The sequence below is a fragment of the Falco biarmicus genome, chromosome 4 (genome assembly GCF_023638135.1).
Source record: "Falco biarmicus isolate bFalBia1 chromosome 4, bFalBia1.pri, whole genome shotgun sequence".
Lineage (NCBI taxonomy): Eukaryota > Metazoa > Chordata > Aves > Falconiformes > Falconidae > Falco > Falco biarmicus.
This window is the reverse complement of record NC_079291.1, coordinates 27,513,894-27,533,385: the sequence shown is the minus strand read 5'-3', so window position 1 is coordinate 27,533,385 and position 19,492 is coordinate 27,513,894. Positions and strand designations below refer to the sequence as shown.

General features: G+C 41.0%; 1 protein-coding gene across 6 annotated transcripts in view; it reads right to left on the bottom strand.

Annotated features, from left to right (window-relative positions):
* TPK1 (thiamin pyrophosphokinase 1) overlaps window positions 1-19,492 on the bottom strand; it is a 313,220-nt gene that overhangs the window by 109,332 nt on the left and 184,396 nt on the right. For 5 of the 6 annotated variants that reach the window (XM_056336205.1, XM_056336204.1, XM_056336203.1 and 2 more), the window contains 2 exons: window positions 18,502-18,597; window positions 1,395-1,541 (listed from right to left, as the gene is read on the bottom strand). In XM_056336205.1, the coding sequence (XP_056192180.1) occupies window positions 1,395-1,541; window positions 18,502-18,597 (243 nt within the window). The remainder of the gene's footprint in view (window positions 1-1,394; window positions 1,542-18,501; window positions 18,598-19,492) is intronic. The other variant, XM_056336207.1, reaches the window with a different exon arrangement.

The window sequence follows — 19,492 nt, the reverse complement described above, 5'->3', positions numbered from 1 at the left end:
AGAACATGAAGTTTCCAGCAAACCCAAACAATTAGCAACCTCCCTTTTCTCTTTAAATGCACAGATCATGAATTTTTTTCAAGTTACAAAAGGTTTAGTTATTCATTGAAGACTCTTCTGAAAGCAACCATAGGCATGGCATTTTAAAGCCACTTATAGAAAAGATGGATGAAAATAATTATAAGTCTTTCCAGTTCATCTAAGTGTTCTGTAGGCTAAATCGGGAATTCTCTGTCTTATTTCAGCTTTTCACTGTTCTTTAAAATATCCTAAAATGAAATTGCAGTGGTCAGTAAAGTACTGCACCCACAGATAACTGCCAGAGAGTTACTCCTCACTTCCAGATTTTTAACCACAGTTATCCCTGAGCCCTCCTTCCCCCTTACTCTGTCCATTTAGCTGTGCAACTAAGGATCAGTCATTCCTCACCATACCGGCAAATGAGCTCCTGCATCTACTACCCTTCCTGCAGACGCAGTACTTCAGAGTTGTTAATACACCATCTGCCCCTGTGGATTTAAATCTATAGCCCCATAGAACCTTATTAATGTTTTTCTCAAATTACAATGAAGCATGCGTGGTGCAGGGTTTTGGCACATTGTCTGTGAATGGTATTTATTTTAAAGAAATAAGCTTTCCAAGGTAAAATGGGGAAGTTAGTCAAGCTTCTAGAAACCCTGACATCAGGAAAAGGTATTTCCAAACAAATAAATGTACCACTGTTAGAGAAGACTTTCTCATGCTTATATCTGCCTTTAAATTAAACCTTATAAGCAGAAGCCCAGCAAGATCTTTTATGTGTGTTATGAATCAATAAATGGAATAACAGACCTGAAAACCATAAAAATAACACATCTTAAATAAATTCCCTTGTTGATGCTAGCTGGATTCCCATCATAACGAACTGCACCACTCAGACCACATAAGAGCTCTGCCTGATGTGCTTGTCAGGAGCTTGCTCATATTTTCCTTACATCTTTCTTTTGTTTCCGTTCCTGCAGGCATCCTTGTGGCTACTCAACATGCAAAAGGGCTGTATGCTAAATTTATACTTACTGGAATCTAATTAAAAAGTTTGGGTTTGGGTTTGGTTTTTTCCCCTTCCATTTATAATCAAAACCCTGTATTTACCCAAATTCAGTTTTCATACCTTCTGGATTTCTATGTTCCTCTCCTTTTATGCAAATCTGTCCCAAACAAATTAAACACAATCTTTTCCAAGGCAGGAATGAAGAGCCCATCATTTCCTGTCCACTTCCCTGCAATGTTTTATATTTAGGCTCTGACCCTACAGAATACAATTAAGAAAATGAGCATTTAATGGTGCAAGACCTACAGGACCAGGGTGGGTGGAAGGTCAGTGTTATTATGAAGTAACTTTTCACAACACTTACAGGTTGAAGCAGGTAAATCAGTGAGCACTCCTGGATAACTATCACTGGAAAAGGAGTGATATTTGTTGCATGAAAAAGCGTTTCCACTGATGCCATTATTTGGTCAAAGCGTCCTCCAAGTCCACCCAAAGTCACAATCACATCGATCTAAAAGATAAAACAAAAAACAGTCACCAAGAAAACTTTCAGGCATGATCTCTAGACCTGAAAATCAACAATAAAATCCACTTTGGGAAAGAAAAAAGAAAAAGAACTACTGACTATACAAAAGAAAATGTCAAATACTGTTATTTACTCCCATTACCAGTAAATACATTATGTGAATTTTGAGGCTGAGTATTAAAGCTCAGCAAATTCATGGTCAAAATGTGGCGCTTTTAAAAAAGGACATAACTGTTCTCCCTAAAATACAGGCCAGTCTTTGGAGATACTTATCTGTCTGCCCTGAACAGACAGAGCCTAGGACATATCACTCTGCATCTAAGTTCCTCAGCTAAGTGTGGTATATCTGAGCCTTAGTATCCCCAGATCTCAACATCATTTCAGTGCTATCCTCACAGTTTACAGGGTGAATAAAGGAAATGTCAGGTGAGGGTCATTATATGTCACTTCTTGATCTTGCTACACAGCACTTCAACGTACAAGCAAACCCACTCGCAGGCTGGTTCTACCTAAGATTAAAAGTACTGTTGAAGCAGGAGGTTGCACCTGAAGTGACCGGGACACCATGTCCCAGCCGTCAGGGACAGGGACAAGAGTGCTCCCTTGTCCTGCTCCCAGACCCAGAGGGAGCAGCACCTGACTGCTGGCGGCAGGACTGCTGCTCTTCAGTTCTCTCACACTTCATCAAGGCTCTGAACACTTTATTTCCTATAAGCAGAGAGGGAATATTAAAAAAACCTTGGTTAAGAACTTTTGGGTCCTCAGATAAAAGGTCATTGAGTGCAAAGTGTTATTATTATTACTTCCATAATGTGGATCAGTTATGTTCAGTAATTGTATTTTAAAAAGCTACTACCGGGTAAGTCCTATCTAGAGCCTTAACACATTGCAGCTCTGAAGTCTTTAGAAGCTGACTTGACAATGGCCATCTGCTGAAGTTTCCAACTTTATAGGGCTTATGTCCATGGCTACTGTGATTGCATGAAGTTTTACTCAACCCAGGAGCCACATAATGGTGCTCTGTGTTTCTGGAATGATGTATTAATAGCAACAGCTTCTATTTTTATTACCAGGGCTGGGGCTTTACGATTCTGTTGAATATTGGTTCGCATGAATATTAAGCTCTTTTCCTTTTGGTAAAGAATTATACCATCTTTCTCAGCACCACTAGGAAAATACTTGAGAAGCCAGAATGGATCAGTGTAATACATCATATTAGCAGCAAACGCTGAAGCAAACCCCTATTCTTGTACTGCAGACAGCACCTATTTTCTGTGCAGATTACAGATCACACAGACCCAACAACGTACAACCAACAGGGTATGAATGGCAGGAAAACCTATCCTTAAACAGAAGACAAAACAGCAAAAGGTAAAAATCCTATGTGCCCAGCTAAGCTACTATGTTTTCCATTTTATTTATTTTATTCCAGTGTAGAAACAAATGGCATTTGTTTGACTGGTGATGACTGTGATTTAAAAGGGTGGATTGTTTCTCTGAAAATAATACTGCTAAAAAGACCCACCAACACCAGTTCCCTACCAGATAACTAGGAGTAAAAATGCCCCCACCCCAACAGAGGCCATGGGGAAAATCTGCTACATTAACCTGGAATGACAGTGAAGTAAAAGAGGCTTTGCAAAGGATCAGGATCCACACGTGTGTTGTTTTTCTTGTGAGCAATGGGACTGAAGCTTAAATATTAGCCCAGACTAGACTAACCTTCAAAAAGCTGAACAGCTGCTTTATAGTTTCTTGGCATATATGTCTCACCACACATGAACTTGTTTGTTTTGGCTTTGATGTTTTCTACAGTTTAAAAGGTAAGGATGAAGGAAAAACAGAGTTCCCTCTGACTTGTAATTAAAATGATGCATTAACATTCTGAATGTGTCTCCTTTCCCTTGTAAAACTGTCAGAATGTCAGAAAAATCCTGCTCTGTTATTCACACACGTGCACTTACTATGAAGTACAGGACCTATCTCAAACACTGAAGTGATCAGTGACTGCAGCTTTTTGTGACAGAGATTGCCAGAGTACTGCAAGTTGAAGAAAAACATAAAAATCCCAACAAAAAACAATCAAAACTTCCCAACCTTCTGCATTTTAAAGTACAACAGAAGTGATCCTGAAGTCCTACTCCTTACTCAATAGCAACAGCACAGTGAGCTTGTGGATTGGTTCCCAAAAAGTAAGAAAATAAAACAAACCTAGCATGGAGTAGATCTGTCAAAAAGGCATTCCTAACACAGCGGTTTGGGGTTCTTGCATGTTGGGAGAACGCTAATAAGGATATCTGAAAGGGAAGGTAGCTATTATATAGGGTTTGCATGGGCTGTGAAAAATAAAAGCACAAGTATGTGACAGGTACACAGATAAATCCAGCTGGCGTATGAGAGGAGCAGATAGACAGAAAAGCTAAAATTCGGCACTGCTGTGATGGTTGACAGACCTGGCTTACACTGGATCTCCTGGCAGCACTGACAGGCGGCCAGACATTGAAGGACTTTTAGACCCTCTATTTGAAGGTCTGGGTATACACACTTTGTTTATTTAACTAAATCACTAATTCCAACAAAACCCTCCAGAGCCCTGTCATCCTGAAGCTATCACCACCATGAAAAAAACACACAACACAAAACTCACAAGCTAAGAAACCAATCAGTTCCTTCCCTGCAATCACTGCTCCTCTTGCTCTGCCAAGCACTTAAGAAAATAGATGTACCAGGAAAGCACATACACGACTCCTGGTCATTCCAGAACCTAAGATAAAGTGAATACCAAAGCACAGGACGTTTATATATTCGCACACTACAGACACAAAAGGCCATTCATTTTTCTGCTATGATTTCCTGTAGAACATGGGCTACAGAATTATACTGTTACTGCTAATCAGCCCAGCAGGCAGCATTTGACTAACACTCCGTACTTCACTTGAAATGTCCATGCTTCACTTAAATGTCCTGTCACCAGTCCCCTTACACAATTTGTTTTCACACAGTGTCATTCATTTCCTGAAAAAAGGATATAAAATCCTCAATAACTACAAAGAATAGCTTAGAACATAGCAGGCACAGTGTAGAGGACACTGTATTCTCTAAGACTATTTACAACTAGACTTCAACACATTGCACAGCATCTTTAAAGCTATCAAGCTTTAATTTAGAAAGAGATGAAGATCTAAGGGTGGGTTTCAGTCATCTTTAAATAATACACTTAAACGTTAGCATCTCTTGAAGGAGTTTTAGGAGTCACCACCAAACAGAAAGGTGGTCAAAAGGAGAAAGGAAGCATAAAGAAAGACTTTGTGCTGGAAATTCAAGGATGCATTCCTTCCTGCTCCCCTAAGCTGTAGTGTGGAGAGTGCACTAACCAAGCGGAGCTGGGGCTGCCACAACATCGGAATGAAGTTGCTCGCGTTCCTGTTTCCAGCTCTCACAGAGACTATCGGAATGGACAACATGCTGTAAACTGTTTGCAGGCTTGCAAAACACTACCTCTGCGACAAACAGTCCAGCTGACATTCTTCCTCCTGGTATGGATGGGTTACATACAAAGAAGATATTCACTATATGACTGAGGAACATGTCTTTAAGGAGAAGGGTGAAAGGACATAGGACGCTGGGAACTGCCTGGGGTGGGTGAAAAGAGCACAATATCTAGCTTGATAATGTCAACATTGCTGTGAAATCTAAGAGCAAGGTCCAAGGCTGGAACTGACAGCATAGGATGCCCATTTTCCTAAACCGTGCTCCTTACCTCCAATAAGAAATCTTCTTCCCAGGGTATGGGTAGGGCTCTGGACAGACAACTCAAAGGACTTTGCTCTGCGTGAGCTCAGTTTCAGCCAGATGACTCGCAAACACATGTGCTTAAGTCTCAAAGAGGTGGGTAAGTGAAAGGGAACACATTTACTGACAACAGCCAGCAGCACTGAACAAGTTGTGAAAAAGACCTCCCCTAAAGGAAAAAGGGAAGGCAACAGTAATCTAGGTGTAGTAAAAGCTCTGGAGCCACGAATAAACCTCCTTCCCTCTGAGACCGTGGAGATCCATCCACCGCTAATATTCAAGATATTTCTACGCTAATTACAGGTCAGATACTGTATGTGATTCAGATGTAGCTTCCTTTTCCTACCTTCTCAATCCACTGATATCTCTTCACCTTTCACAGCCTTTCTTAATTTCCTACTATTCATAAGCTTATTTCTCTAATTTTAAATTTTTGAGGAATATGATACAGAGAATAAAATTATCGTAGTAACATACAGAGTATGTTAAAGTATATTATATGCTGAGATACATATTTATATAAATATATGCTGAAAAGCAAACAAATTAGTAGTGTGAATGCTACATTTATTATCGCTTTATCACTCTGACACTTTATCGGTTGCAACCAGTTTACAAGAAAAGCATTTTTTACTTCGTAAGGCAATTTTGTCAACTCAGGATGTGGTTTGAAAATCCGGATATATCTTTTCCGATCTCTGCATCAGCTTCCATACTGAAGACTTTAAAACACAGCAAGCACTTTCCTTGGTAACAAATGAGCCAGAGTAGATTTTAGCTCATTCTCCCAATTCTGTATTAGAGCTCTTGTGCTGGCCAGATCACAGTCATTTTTTTTCCTCTCATCCACAAAACTGCAATGTAAATTTAACGAACTATTAAAATCCCACAACCCAATGCTGAATATATAGGAAGAGAGTGTCCATTTTAGTTGATTATACTGTCTCTCTAGCTCGGTGTTTTACATAAATAGGTATGGTATTCACTTCCTACAGGAATGATATGCCCAGCCACATGGAAGCATCTGAACTTTGCTTGGGTAGAACCCTCTTTAGCTGGAATTTGGTCATTGCTTCGGTCATCTGACTCCTCATGGGATCAAGACGTCTCAGCCGAAGGCTGCCATCCTGTCTGTGTACCTGAGATGATAACCTTCAATCAGCTTCATCGTCACCTCACTGATTCTACTAATCTTCATATTATACTGTTCCAGTTCCTTCATAAAGCATTTATTGCTTCTTATGTTCATTTCCTTACATTTTTACTCAAGCGATTTCTCTTCTTGTAACCCTTTTATTTCAAGTAAGAGGTTAATTCCTTCTGCTAATGACAACCAGCATGCAAAGCAGATTGCATTTTTCTGCTTAAAACAAGCAACATATATGATGGTACGATGGAAAAGGGAAAGATAATTTCAAAATCCAGTCACAGAATTGAGTAGCTGGAAACATTTTAATCTTGGTTCTACTATTGACTTGTGTTTACGTCTCTGGTCAAATGACTTGATTCCACTTCAGTGCATTGGATTTGCTCTCTCCTGCAGGTAAATGGAACATTTGAGAGTTCATCATCTGGCATAAATTTTGTGGAACATAAACTTCATAACCATTGACTTTATTCTTGCTTACTTACAGAAACCTAATCTACAAAATCTACGTGAACTGCTGAACCCCAAGCAATGGCAATTTGACTGCTTGTTCTTGTGCTGAGTGTTCCTGTATGACCTTGATCACACAGTACTGCCTGTGTCTCAGGTGGAGCAGGGGCAGCAGTAACTCCCGTGCTGCTGCTGCCTCTCAGCTGCAGCACAGCTCTGCAATTCAGGCTGCGTGTGAAATCAGGGTCACTGGAATTCCTTATTGCCTCAGATTTTCTGGGTGAAGGGCTCGTCCCTACTCCAGAATGTTGCCACACTGTTGCAAGTAGGCAAAAGTGCACTAAAATTCTTAGACCAATCTGTTCACTGAATCTTTTGAGGAAAATGTGTGCTGGTTTTGACTTCAGCACGTTTATTCTGTGCATGAACAAGGATTCCAGGGCTATCAACCACATGTCTTCTAAAAAAATCATAAAATCTTCTAATCTTTTATAACAGTATGAAAAGACATTCACCAGCATCAAGCTAACCTTTCTGTTTCCACAGCTGAACCACTGTAATCCAGTGGTACCACAGCATCACCCCCATGGAAATGTAAAACCAATCACTGTGAGCTATCATATCCCAAAGAAAGTAACCCTGGATTTGTATTAGCAGCAATGCAAGAGGCCCTCAAAAGATTATGCTAAAATGGTCTAGCAAATCTCTTTAATGATCTCATATCCACTTGCATCTAGTGCCAAAAGCTGTGTTTGGCACATGCTGTGTTTTTAATCTCTTCGTATACTGCCTCCAGCAGTAAAAAAAAAAAAAAGAAAAAAAAAAAAGAAACAAACTAAAAGCTCCCATCAATGAATAACTCAAGGGAGGGAAAAAAAAGTGATCCTGTCTTCTTTAAGAGAATCTGTTCATTATGAGCTTTGTATTTCACACTGCACTTAACCCTGGCTGTCAGTCTTTACTGAAATAGCCTTCCTTCCCCTCCCTCCAACACGGTTCTGTGCTGTCCCGAGATCAGCATGGCAACACAACTACAACCCACTGCTTCCCTACCGGCAGGACCATGCTGCTGCTGGTCATCCTACGCTCCTCAACCGCAGCCAGCCTGCAGCCTGTGCCGAAGGCTAGCCCTGTCCTGCAGGGCCAGCCGGGGCAAGGACATGGCACAGGGAAGAGGCTCTTTGCTGTGAAGACTCTTCCTGAAAGCCTCCACTGTTCCCTCAGAGGGACAGAGATCACAGTCTGGATCCAGGAGTCTTGCTGGACCGTGGCTCCTGCTGCAGCGTGCTTGCAGAGGGACAGTCTTGTAGGGTCCTGGCTCCTCAGGACCTGATGGATCAGAGACACTGCAAGTTCTGCCTGCCAGCCGTAGCCCACAGGCAGGACCTATATCCCCAGACACGTATCAATAACAGCGTGTGAGCCGTCACACGTCTCCATGAGCCCTGATAACGTTTCTTTGCTTTCCTTTACAGTTGGGTGGTGGGTTACCCTTGTCTGGCAGCCGGGCTCCCACCCCAGCCGCTCTCACATGCCCCCTCCTCAAGAAGACTGGGGGAGAAAATGAGATGAAAAAGCTCACAGGTCAAGACAAGGACAGGGAGATTGTTAATTACCAATTACCATCACAGGCAAAACAGACTCAACTTGGGGAAAATTAGTTTAATTTATTGCCAATTAAAAATCAAGTTAGAGGGGAAAAAATAAAAGAAGACAAAACTAAACCCACCTTTCCACCCCGCCTCTTTTTCCCAGGCCCATCTTCACCACCTCACTCCTGACTCCTCTCTCTCCCCTCTCCCCCATATGGTGCAGGGGAAGAGGGGGCTGCGGTCGGCCCATACCCCTTCCTCTCTGCAGCTCCCTTCTCATGCTCTCCTGCCCCAGCATGGGGTCCTCTCCACGGGGTACAGTCCTCCAGGGACTAACTGCCCCAGCGTGGGTCCCCCACGGGCTGCAGCTCCTGCGTGGGTTCCTCAGCACAAGCTGCAGCTTCCTTGGGGGCACGTCCACCTGCCTCATCACCGGGCCCTCCGCTGGCTGCAGCACGGGGACCTGCTCTGCCACGGGCCTCCCTGGGCCACAGCGCAGTAACTGCTTCAGCAGGGGCTCTCCACAGGCCATGGCCCCCCGGAGATGTCCCCCTGTCCAGCTGGGGGGTCTCTGGGAGAATCTCTGTGGTGGCCAGAGCCCCCATCCCACTCCCCCCTCCTGGGAAGCCTTCAAAGGAGGCTGAACAACCCTGCGGTATTCCAAGGCAATGGAGCAGATCTCCTGCCCTGCCCGCAGCGCACAGGTGCTTATACCCAGAAGCACAGAGAAAGCCAACTTCAACACTACGAGAGGTGAGTTCTTTTCCTGAAGCTTCCTAAACCAGATGACTTTTTCAAAATAAATCAATTTTCTGCCTATTTTTCTTTCCATTCTGTCATGTTATATCTAGGTAGCAATTTTTTAAAAAAGAACCCTGGATTTTTAAGGGAAAACTTTCCGTACAAAATACATAAAATTAAAAAAAAATAATAAATATCTCCATTCCCATTAATGGTTGATGCTATTGTTTTTACTCATCTGAGTAAGAGTTAATGGCTCAGGCACTTTTCCTGCATATCTTAACATTTAGCGATGAAGCCTGTATAAAAGATGCCACAAATAACGCGGAGCTGCAGGGCATCCTCACCCTGCTGCAGCAGCATCACAGAGGAGATCATGGCGAAAGAGGCATTTGTGCCTCACGAGGATGAGACGTTAGCTCTGCTCTTTAAAAAGTTTAAACTTGAGTTCACACAGGTCTGAAGATCTCCTGATAGGTCTCAACAGAACAGTAGTATTTTCAGCTGGTCTGAACATTAATCTTCATGATGAACAAGGGGATAATAGCCTGTCCTATTATACTCAAGGGAAAGATATAAGACCTGAAACTAAAGATGGAAAATTTTTCCCGTGCCTCTCAGGCCCTGTTCTGCAAATGGTTCCTCTTTTGAGTGATTTCACTGAATACTTGGGCAGTACAGAATTATTTTTGTTCCACGGGAGTGCAGGTTTGCAGAAAGAAGAATTTATGCCTTTTTTTGTCTAAGAGGCTGGAGATGCTCTTATATTGAAGGAAGGAGGTTAGGATCTTGGATGCCAACTTTCCCTTTCAGAATAGGTTCAGTATCTATAGCAGCTAAGCTAAACATAGCCTGAATAATGTCAGCTTACACCCATTACAGAATCTATTTTATTTTTCTACACTGTCCTCCAGACCATATAAATTTAGCCACGCACTTAAAAAGAAATGAAGCATGACTTCTTAAACTGGAGGTGCTTGTGAAGCTGTAAACATTTTATGCTCACATTTAATTTGCACAAAATATTGAGCTTTAATTGTTCAGTGCTTAGTTGTTTAGCTGTTTAAAAGGGATGCTTGATGGGTTCTTTAGGCAAGTTGAAGAGACCATCCCCCGAGTCCCCTCCTTAGCAGTGACAAAGTCAAATTAAAAGGCAGCTGATTAAAAAAAAGAAAAGCGTGAGCATCAGGACTAGCAAAGCCTGGTTGCCAGTGCAGCTCTGCTATGAAGATCCTTCAACCTCTACCTCTGTTGAGCCCATGCTACTGCCTTTTTTATGGTGGGAATACTGCAGGGGCCTTTCAAGCATCACCCCAGGCTACCTCATGTTCACAATATTTGTGAAGAGTTAAATTACTGCAGACCCCTCTGCCCCTTCCGAACACTGCTGGTGTCAGCCAAGAGATCTAGAGTTAAAGGTCAGGGAAAAGTCAAAGGGCTGCAGAAAGCAGTGCTAGAGGCTAAACCATTTCTATGTAGCATCATCCACCCACTTTTACTTTGCAACAATCTTAATACCTTCCATTCCCCTCCAACCCCAGTACTTCTTTCTAGGTAAGAAAGAGAAAAAAAGAGAAAGACCCAGTTCAGCTTCAAAATATTTGACCAATATTACAAGTTTCTCTTGACTGTTCAAAGGCCATACAATGCTACAAAAATGGGGAAAACGTCGTGGGACACCCCCCACCCCCCACCCCCCCCAATCCCCAGAACCGGTAAGGAAGTGTTCCTATATGCACTACTTAGATTAAATAAGTCTCCTTGAACAGGATAAAAAAAAGAAGCCACAGAAAAAGGTGAATTTGTTGACGCACCTACTGCTTGAAGGATCAGGTCACTGCAGTTTATGAATTATGAAAGTGTTCTCTGTAAAACCAGTCCTTCTGCACTCACGGATATAGAAAACTGCTAAACATTTTAATAAAACTATCTCACCAATAGCCAAAAACCTGTCATTTATTCTTGAGACAAGCATCTCAATTTAGTAGGAAGAAATCATACTTGAGATGTTAAAAAATGCCCTGACTATTATTATAAACTGCAGTTAAAATTTGCTGTACCAGCACAATTTTCTTAATATACTTAATTATAAAAATAAACTTACATCCCATTAACTAAATCAAATTTCATCAAAATACTCCTAACTTATGGGATATTTCATAACACCACAGCATTCATTTGTCAAATAGACAAAAAATAAACCAGGTTATTTATGAAAATCTCCAGCAACAAACTGAGCTCTCAGGCCTTGAACTGCAGAGAAATTCCTGGAGTCAAAACCTACGGCTGCTTAAGATTTCCAGCTACAACCTCCACCTCCAGGGCTCCATCAGTGTACGTAGGACAGTCATTGGGAACAGTGGTGTGGCAGTGTAGCCTGACCACCTCCCCAGCATGGAGGCGGTTACACCAGCAATAGCTGCTATCGGAGAAGCTGTAAAGCAGAAGGGGCTGGAGGGGGGAGGAGAATCACCTCTCCTAGCAAAAATACTTATAAATAGGACAAAATTGGTGGTTTCAAAGAAAACAGTAAATCGCCTGTAGTTGCCCCGTGTTTTCTGTTTTTATTTAGCCTTTGACTAAGTTGAGAGAACAGTAGATGGCTTCCTTATTAGCTTCCACAGTCTTGTTAACGAGCATATCCTTGCTCTCTCCCGTGCCCTGACCCGCCTAAATAAATGATATTTTTCCCCTTGTTCTTCTCCCCCTCAAAGACTGATATGAGGTTTATCTTTTTTAAACAAACAAACAAAAATCGATGCATTCTCCAGAAATCCCCTTCTGCTTCTGTCTTTTTTCTTTAAATTATCTTCACAGATCAAATACAAGCCCCGGTAGACTATACAAGGATTACATCAGAAAATTTCTCCGTATGTGATGCACCGTATTCTTGTAGGCATTCATTTTGCACAAAATCATTCTAACACAAAGATATTTAGTGTGTTTTGGTGCCCACAGCTGCAATGGAACAGGCCAATGGCCTGTTTCCTTCACATGAAATTTGGGTGTTTCTCTTTGGGAAGGGACAAGTTCTGTTATCCTGTATTACAAGAAGTGTACTTTGCCATAACTTTGCAATCAGAAGCCTTAAAATAATTCAACAGTAGGAAAGATGGGTTACACGCTGCATTCCTGGAACTGGACCTTAGAGCCAAAACAGTACAGTACTCAAGGATATATCTGCACACCCTATAGGAGGGATTTACTCCTGTTGAAAGGTACTATGAATTTCTACATTTTATAAATGGGAATTAACAGGAAACACTTTAGATCCATTTGTTCTTCCTGAACAGGAAAGGTTTATGAAGAGGTTTACTATTAATAACTCATGAAAAACTTTTGATACATCACTTGACACTATAGAAACCTTTTTACCACACGTATTTAACTTCCCCTAAAACATCTCTGTTGTTTTATCTATTCTCCTCCTGTGAGGTATTAAGAAGAAAAGCTTCAACAATGCCTCCAAAACTGAACAGGGTCATTCTGAGCCCTGCCTCCTATATGAACTTCAGAGACAGAGCCAGAAACTTCAGGGTCCTTGTAAAAGCTTCACGCTCCAGCTCCATACCAGCTTTGGTATTTTCCAGATTGCCTCTCCCCCTATTCATGATATTTAGTTACTTCCCTGTTCCCAAATCTTGGTAATGGTCTGTCACCATTCCTAGGCTTTCCTGTAAAAGCCCTTCCAACTACTGTTCTGAGTACCCGAAAGTTTTCAGAAATGAAAACGAGTAGTGTTCCAACATGAAATTACCAACTACTAACATTAGCAGTGACATTTCGATTCAGGCAGGCACTGAAGCTGAAGTATTTACTGTTACAAAACTTGTCACATCATCAGGAATAACCTCAATTGATAAGACAAAACCAAACCTAACCTGAACAGAGCCTGGTGCTTGGAATAATTATACCTTTTCTACATGGAACTGCCCTCTATGTAAAAATTATTATCTTTTAAAGTATTTTCTGTTTTTCTTCAGGCTCTTTTTCTTCTTGTAAAGACAAACCAGAGTGCTTAATAAGCTGTTTGAACACTGCATAGCTGAAGGTGGTACATGAACATCATTTCATTGTCTTCAGCATTTTATAAACACAGGACTTCACTAACATTATGTTTAGTTTAGCCTCCCTCAACAGAAAAGAAAGTGGAACTGATTTGACACTTTCTTTAAAAGGGCAAAGAGAAGAATGCTTGCATTCACGTAAAACAAGTAATATCCTAGACTGCTGACAGATTGAACCTTTCCCGTGTAATTTTAAAATGGAAATGTCACTATAGTATCCCTTTACTGAAAAGGGTTTTTAGGAAGAGTTGGTTTAGATTTTTTCACTTTTTCATATTGACGCTGATGCTTTTATCAGTTTAAATACACTAACATTAAACCACTAAAAGACATGTAGGTTTCAATAAAATCCATTTTTTCTATCTTCATCCTATATAATGAAATGAACTGCTTTAACTTTTTTTTAAGCAGAAAAGATAATAAAGTTAAATGAAAAGTCCCAGAGCTTAGTTTTAAGACTAAATGGTATTTTAGATGAAACAGTTAAAGAAAGCAGAGTTTGTAACTCTGAGATAAAGATAACGGTTTAGATCTGTCTTTACATTACGAGGATTGTTCTTGGAGCTGCATAATCAATAAACACGCTTCCACTTCTCACTGGTGTGAGCTGCTACAAGCTGCTGTGAGTCAGACCAGGGACACTGGTATGGAATGAGCACTTGGTGGAGACTGGGAACTCGAAGATCATCCCCAGCTCTACCACTAGTACACTGGGACGCTGTGGACAATTTGCTTCTGTACTTCTGCTACCCTATCTGAAAAGCGAAGATAATAATGTTCACTTTGAATGCAAGATCTGTCGATATCTAAATAAGAGATATTGTGAGCATGCCTATCATTTTGCCAGTTCAGTTGCTTTCTTGAAATAGCTTCTGTTACATAAGAGAAAATTAAGAAAAAAAAGTAGTACTAGAAAGAAATTACTGTAAATAAGTTTACTTGAAAGTCTTATAATGCAGAAAGGAACGTACTCACATAACCACAGAAGGGATAAAATAGTGATTAAAGCAGAAAGGCAAAACGTGCACCTAAGCGTTCAATAGACCATAAACAATGTGAAAAAGACACACAGCAGAAATAAAGACAGAGTTATTAAGACATTAAAAAAGCATCACACAGGGCCAGGAAGGTATACTGCTGTAAAATTTGCATGTTTATATACATACATGCATGTGCGTGTGTGTGCACGCATACTCACAGTCATGCAAAAAGAGAAAGAGAAATATCTAACAGCCTTTAGGACGGAAAGAAACCTCAGGAGTCAGATTCTGTTGATGGTACTTCACTGCTTCACCCATCCAATACGAAGCGATTCACATATGAATTAGGGCTGTGGAGAGGGAAAATTAAGACTGATTCTAGCTTGCACATGTAAAGGGTACTGCTTGTTCTAACATTCACCGTGGTATGTAATTACAAATACATGTAATTAGGTGACTTAGACATCACAAATGCTGCTTTCTGCATGACTTGGCAATGCAACCAAAATACACAATGTAAACCAGATATGAATGACCCTGAGGATTCAGAAACTGTTCTAGGAGTTTTTAGTTAAGACATAAGGAAAAAGCACTTATAAATTTGGCTAATTATTCTAGAAGACAGAATTACTGCTGTTTATATTGAACAAGGAATTCAAGAACTAACAAGGTGTTTTTTCTCTCAGATTTGTCTCAGCTGATTATCAGCTCCATTTGCATCTTTCTTCGTGGTAAAGGCATTTCTAAGGCCTCTTCTCAGACTGAATTCTCCAACACCCAGTAAAATCTCAAATAACGTTGCAGCCTTGTCTCTAGTGAGGTCACTGAGTATCTATCTCACCTTCACTGTCACTCAGGTGACCTCTAAGAAAGTTGTTTGATATGATTATCTCTCAGTACTCTATTCCTCTGCTCAAAAGTTACTTCTTCAAAAGCTATTTGGGTGAGCAGGAAGGAAGAAGAGGAGCAGGATGGAGGTACAGAGACATGGAATGTAAATTACACACGTTTAACTCCTTTGGAACAAAATATTGCCCCCATACATTCACGTAAGCTCAAAAACCTCCTTCACATAGAACTTCCACAGAGGTGACTGATAGGTCAGAGTAGAAATTTTCTGTTCAGTATAGCAGGTAAATGGTAACTTATTCTCTAACCCACAGAGGAACCCCTGTTTCAAATACCTCAGCTCCTCACAGCTGAATTTTATCCAGACAAACTATGTCACAGGATTGTGGATCCATGGTATACATCAAATGTAATTAATTTCCTAGCTTAACATATTGCTACCCAGAAAGAGCAGCAAACACAGCATGACTGTGGTATAAGTATTTTTAAAGATACTAAGGAGATACTTTCCTTATTTGGTAACTTCAACTATAAATCATAGAGAAACAGATTTGTAGTGTCTCTGTCATATTCCTCTTTGACAAGTGCTCTGAATAAGCCAGACAGAGTGCGTAAAAATCAAAGTTGGAGACACACATACTTTTTCCTGGAATAAGGAAGACATATTCCACCTAGTTAATCTTCTCAGTTAAAGGGAAAGCTTTTATGGTATTTTTTTCCAGAAGCAAACCCCCCCCACACATTGAGACATGCAAGTTTGTACCTCAGGCCAAAAATGCAAACCCAGATGAAGAACCCCTTCTCAATTCACTTCTAGTTTTCAGACCCTGGCTCTTCCTCCCTTCTCAGCTGTATATACCTTCCCAGGTGACCACAGAATTCAATGACAGCTTTCTTCTCTGGAATTTGCATTCCCCTCAAAGATTTCAGATTATGGCTTGAACAGTCTGTTTTCTTACCACTTCACATTTCTAATGCCAGAATGATACCCATAAAGATACCTAAATTAAGTGTAAATTTAGGTATTTAAAGAGGCTAGAGTTTCAGAGGAGACAAGAGGTTGCATCCATAAATTGAGGCCAGTACATGTTACAAGTGCTCAGAATCTCTGTGCTCCTGGGGGGAACAGGCACCAAACTAAGCACTGCATTATCAGGATGTCCAGAAGAATCACCAAGCCTGCTACTAAAAAATTAAACCTAATGCTTCTGAACAAAGGGAAGACTGGGACTCAAACTAGTAGTCTATACAGCTGTGATACAGTTTTGGGTTCCATTTGCTTAAGCTCCACATATTACTTGCCTACGTTGAATCAATGACCTCTTGAAACTCCTGATGTCAGAAAATGCAGAAGACCGAAATTAGAAATGTATGCTTTAGTTAGCCTGCATGAATTAGCTGATAGCATCTTACTATGTTTTATGGAACAGAAACTGCAAGCAAGAAGCAGCTCGGATTTAATGAACATGGTACTCAGTTTTAGAAAACATACCTGTGTTACTTCTTGCACCTCTGAACAAGTCAGATTGAATTTAAAGCACATCTGACATGAAACAGCACTAAAATACAACTGAACTGAAATCTTTGGTTTGGTGCACTGGCATGAACTCTACACAATTAATACAATTACACTATGGCTTGCATTTTACAAAATATCATCAAGGATTACAATGTTGTATCCTTTAGCCAACTTAACAGAGCTTTACCTACGAAAGGGATCAAAGAATTCAAAGTTTCACAAATAGGCTACTTATTGTTGAAACACATCTGTAGCTGTCATGTTCCCATTGCTCTTATTTTAACACATTGATTACTCATTATAAAGCCTCTTGTGATAGCTTACAAAAAATCCCTCTATAGCAATAGCTGGGATTTGAAAATGAATCGAATCCAGGAAACACTCAACTTCTTCATTCTAAGGGTAATTCTGTTAAGAGGGAAGCACCTTGCTTGCCAAAGTGAAAACAAATCCTAGGTGTAGGTGGCTCATCTGTTCCAGTGGCATTCATTATCATTTGTGTCCTAGATGTGAAGACACCTCTTTGTGCTCTTGAGATGATAAATTATAGGGGGGGAAATATAAATTATCATATAAAGAGTTTCCTCGCTCACAGCCAGACAGATAAGAGATGTGTATGGAGAAACCCTCCCATCTCTGTCTGTAGCAATGGGGTAAAAATCCTGATGAGCAACCGTATGTATTCAGGGCAGCAAGAGGAGACACAATTGCAGACAGGCATTGTGCAACAGCTCTCTACAACATCCCACGGACATATATCTCCTTTACAAGATCAAGACATTCCAAAATGGCTTAAGCAAAAAATGGTTAATTATTTATCATCCTGGAGTAGAGAGAAGAAAGAGGGAGCGGCACTGCCATTTTTTTCTCCTGCAGCTTTGTTCGAGTACAGTGACTGCAGGAAGCCAGGCAACTTTCCTACCCTGCTACAATGCAAATGGGAAAAAGAGGAGGTTTACACTTCTCCTTCCATCTGGTGCCGTTTTCATTTTCTTACATGTCTATTGCCCTGTTGGTAAGAGGGTGCAGTTGCTGTTCCCTCTCAGTTTCTTTCACCTATAGGTACAGAGCGAAGGAGGGAGCTCAACCCTTATGAACAACTGCTCCGTGGGGAGGAAGGGCAGCAATCCCAAGAGCACACCTGCCGTTGACTCACCATGTTGGAAATTCCCAAGGAATGTTAATGTCGCATCTCAGATAGATGAAACAAGCAGGCCTCCAAAATCAAACTGTGGAAAGCAAGGGGGAACATTGCCTCCATTACTTTTCCAATGAAATGAGCAGCTGACAACTCCATATGGCTCCTTTTAAGTTTAATGCACTGCTTGCTCTGCAAAGATTCCCTCTGATTCCAGGGGAACCTGTTGCAGAAGGAGGCATTGCTTACCATATGTAATGTTGGCAGGGTAAGATTCACCCCCCCACCTCACCTTTGGGAGGGGAGAGGAAGAAGATGAACATCAAGGCTCAGTGTGCCAAGACTTGAAAATATATTTATATGCTCAAGTGGGACTCCTGCTTTGATCACCAGCCACAACAGCTCTCCTGCACTTTGGGTAGTTCATTAACAGAAATCAATACAAGCTGCCTTTTAAGAAAGCCAACGTTTGTTCATTGACACGCTATGTGATTCCTTTTAGCAGCAGCATCGATACTTACAAGGTGTGCAGTAAATGATGGCAAAACCGCAGAATGGCAAGGCTACAGAAAATAGTCTGATTTCTGTGCAAACTTCGAACAAAAACCTAAATATATTGAGAGGAGGAGTCACTACTAAGAACCAGAGACAAAAGGTGTGTCGCCTTTACCTGGAGGCCCTTCTTCTCTATCTTTTTCTGGAGTATCTGAAGGCACTTGGTGAAATCCGTGAGGTCCTGATCCATGGTCTCAATTAACTCACATCCCTAGTGAAGAAGCAGCAAAACAGAGAGAAAAAAAAATAATGTCAGTCATCCTTCAGTTTCAAGAATTATGGTGTCCTTGGTGAAATTAACTCCAGTCAACAACTTTTTAAAGTATCTACAAGGAGATGCAAAATGAAGGAAAAGACTATTACCCCTACAGACCCTAAAGACCACGGGTCCCAGCTGAGTAAATTATTACAGAACAGTGGCTTGACAGGCACAGCAGCAGATACTCAAAATTCATCGAGTACATTTGTGAGCTTGGGCAAGCATGCTCTGTGGTGCTCTGCTGGATGGACAAGTTCTGGTGCAGTGAGCCCTGGGGGACCACTAACTTCTAGTGCCAGGTTCCAGGAGAGTGACTGTTCTCTCTGGTGCTACAGTTACATATATTCGCTGCTACATTCATTCAAATGTGTATAAATGCAAGCATACAAAAGCCTTCAAGGTTCCTGGACCCAGTGCAGTGGTAGTAGTTAATTTGCAGTGATTCCAACACCAATCTCCTTGCGGTGAGGTAATATGGAGGAGAGCACATTAAAGCCGAGAAGAGCAGGAGTTCAGATTTCTTAGTTGAGAGCTAAAGCAATTCCTAAGCCTCTGATAACAAGCTGAGTAAGGAAAAGCAGAGTATATCTACCACATAAAGTCGCTATTCAAAGAGGTTTCAAGGATAAAAAATACCCAATACAGCACCATAAATTAAAATAAGAACCATACATACTGGATTTAGAAGTTCTCTCTCCTACCACTTCAAGGTCCCCTTAAAAGCCTCCAAGCTTTGTCTTTATCTTACAGATTCTGTTTCTGCTATACACAGTAACAACTGATAAGACAAAAGCATTCGGACTACAGAACCTTTGTATGTGTGCCTGTGTGTATAAAGTACATTATT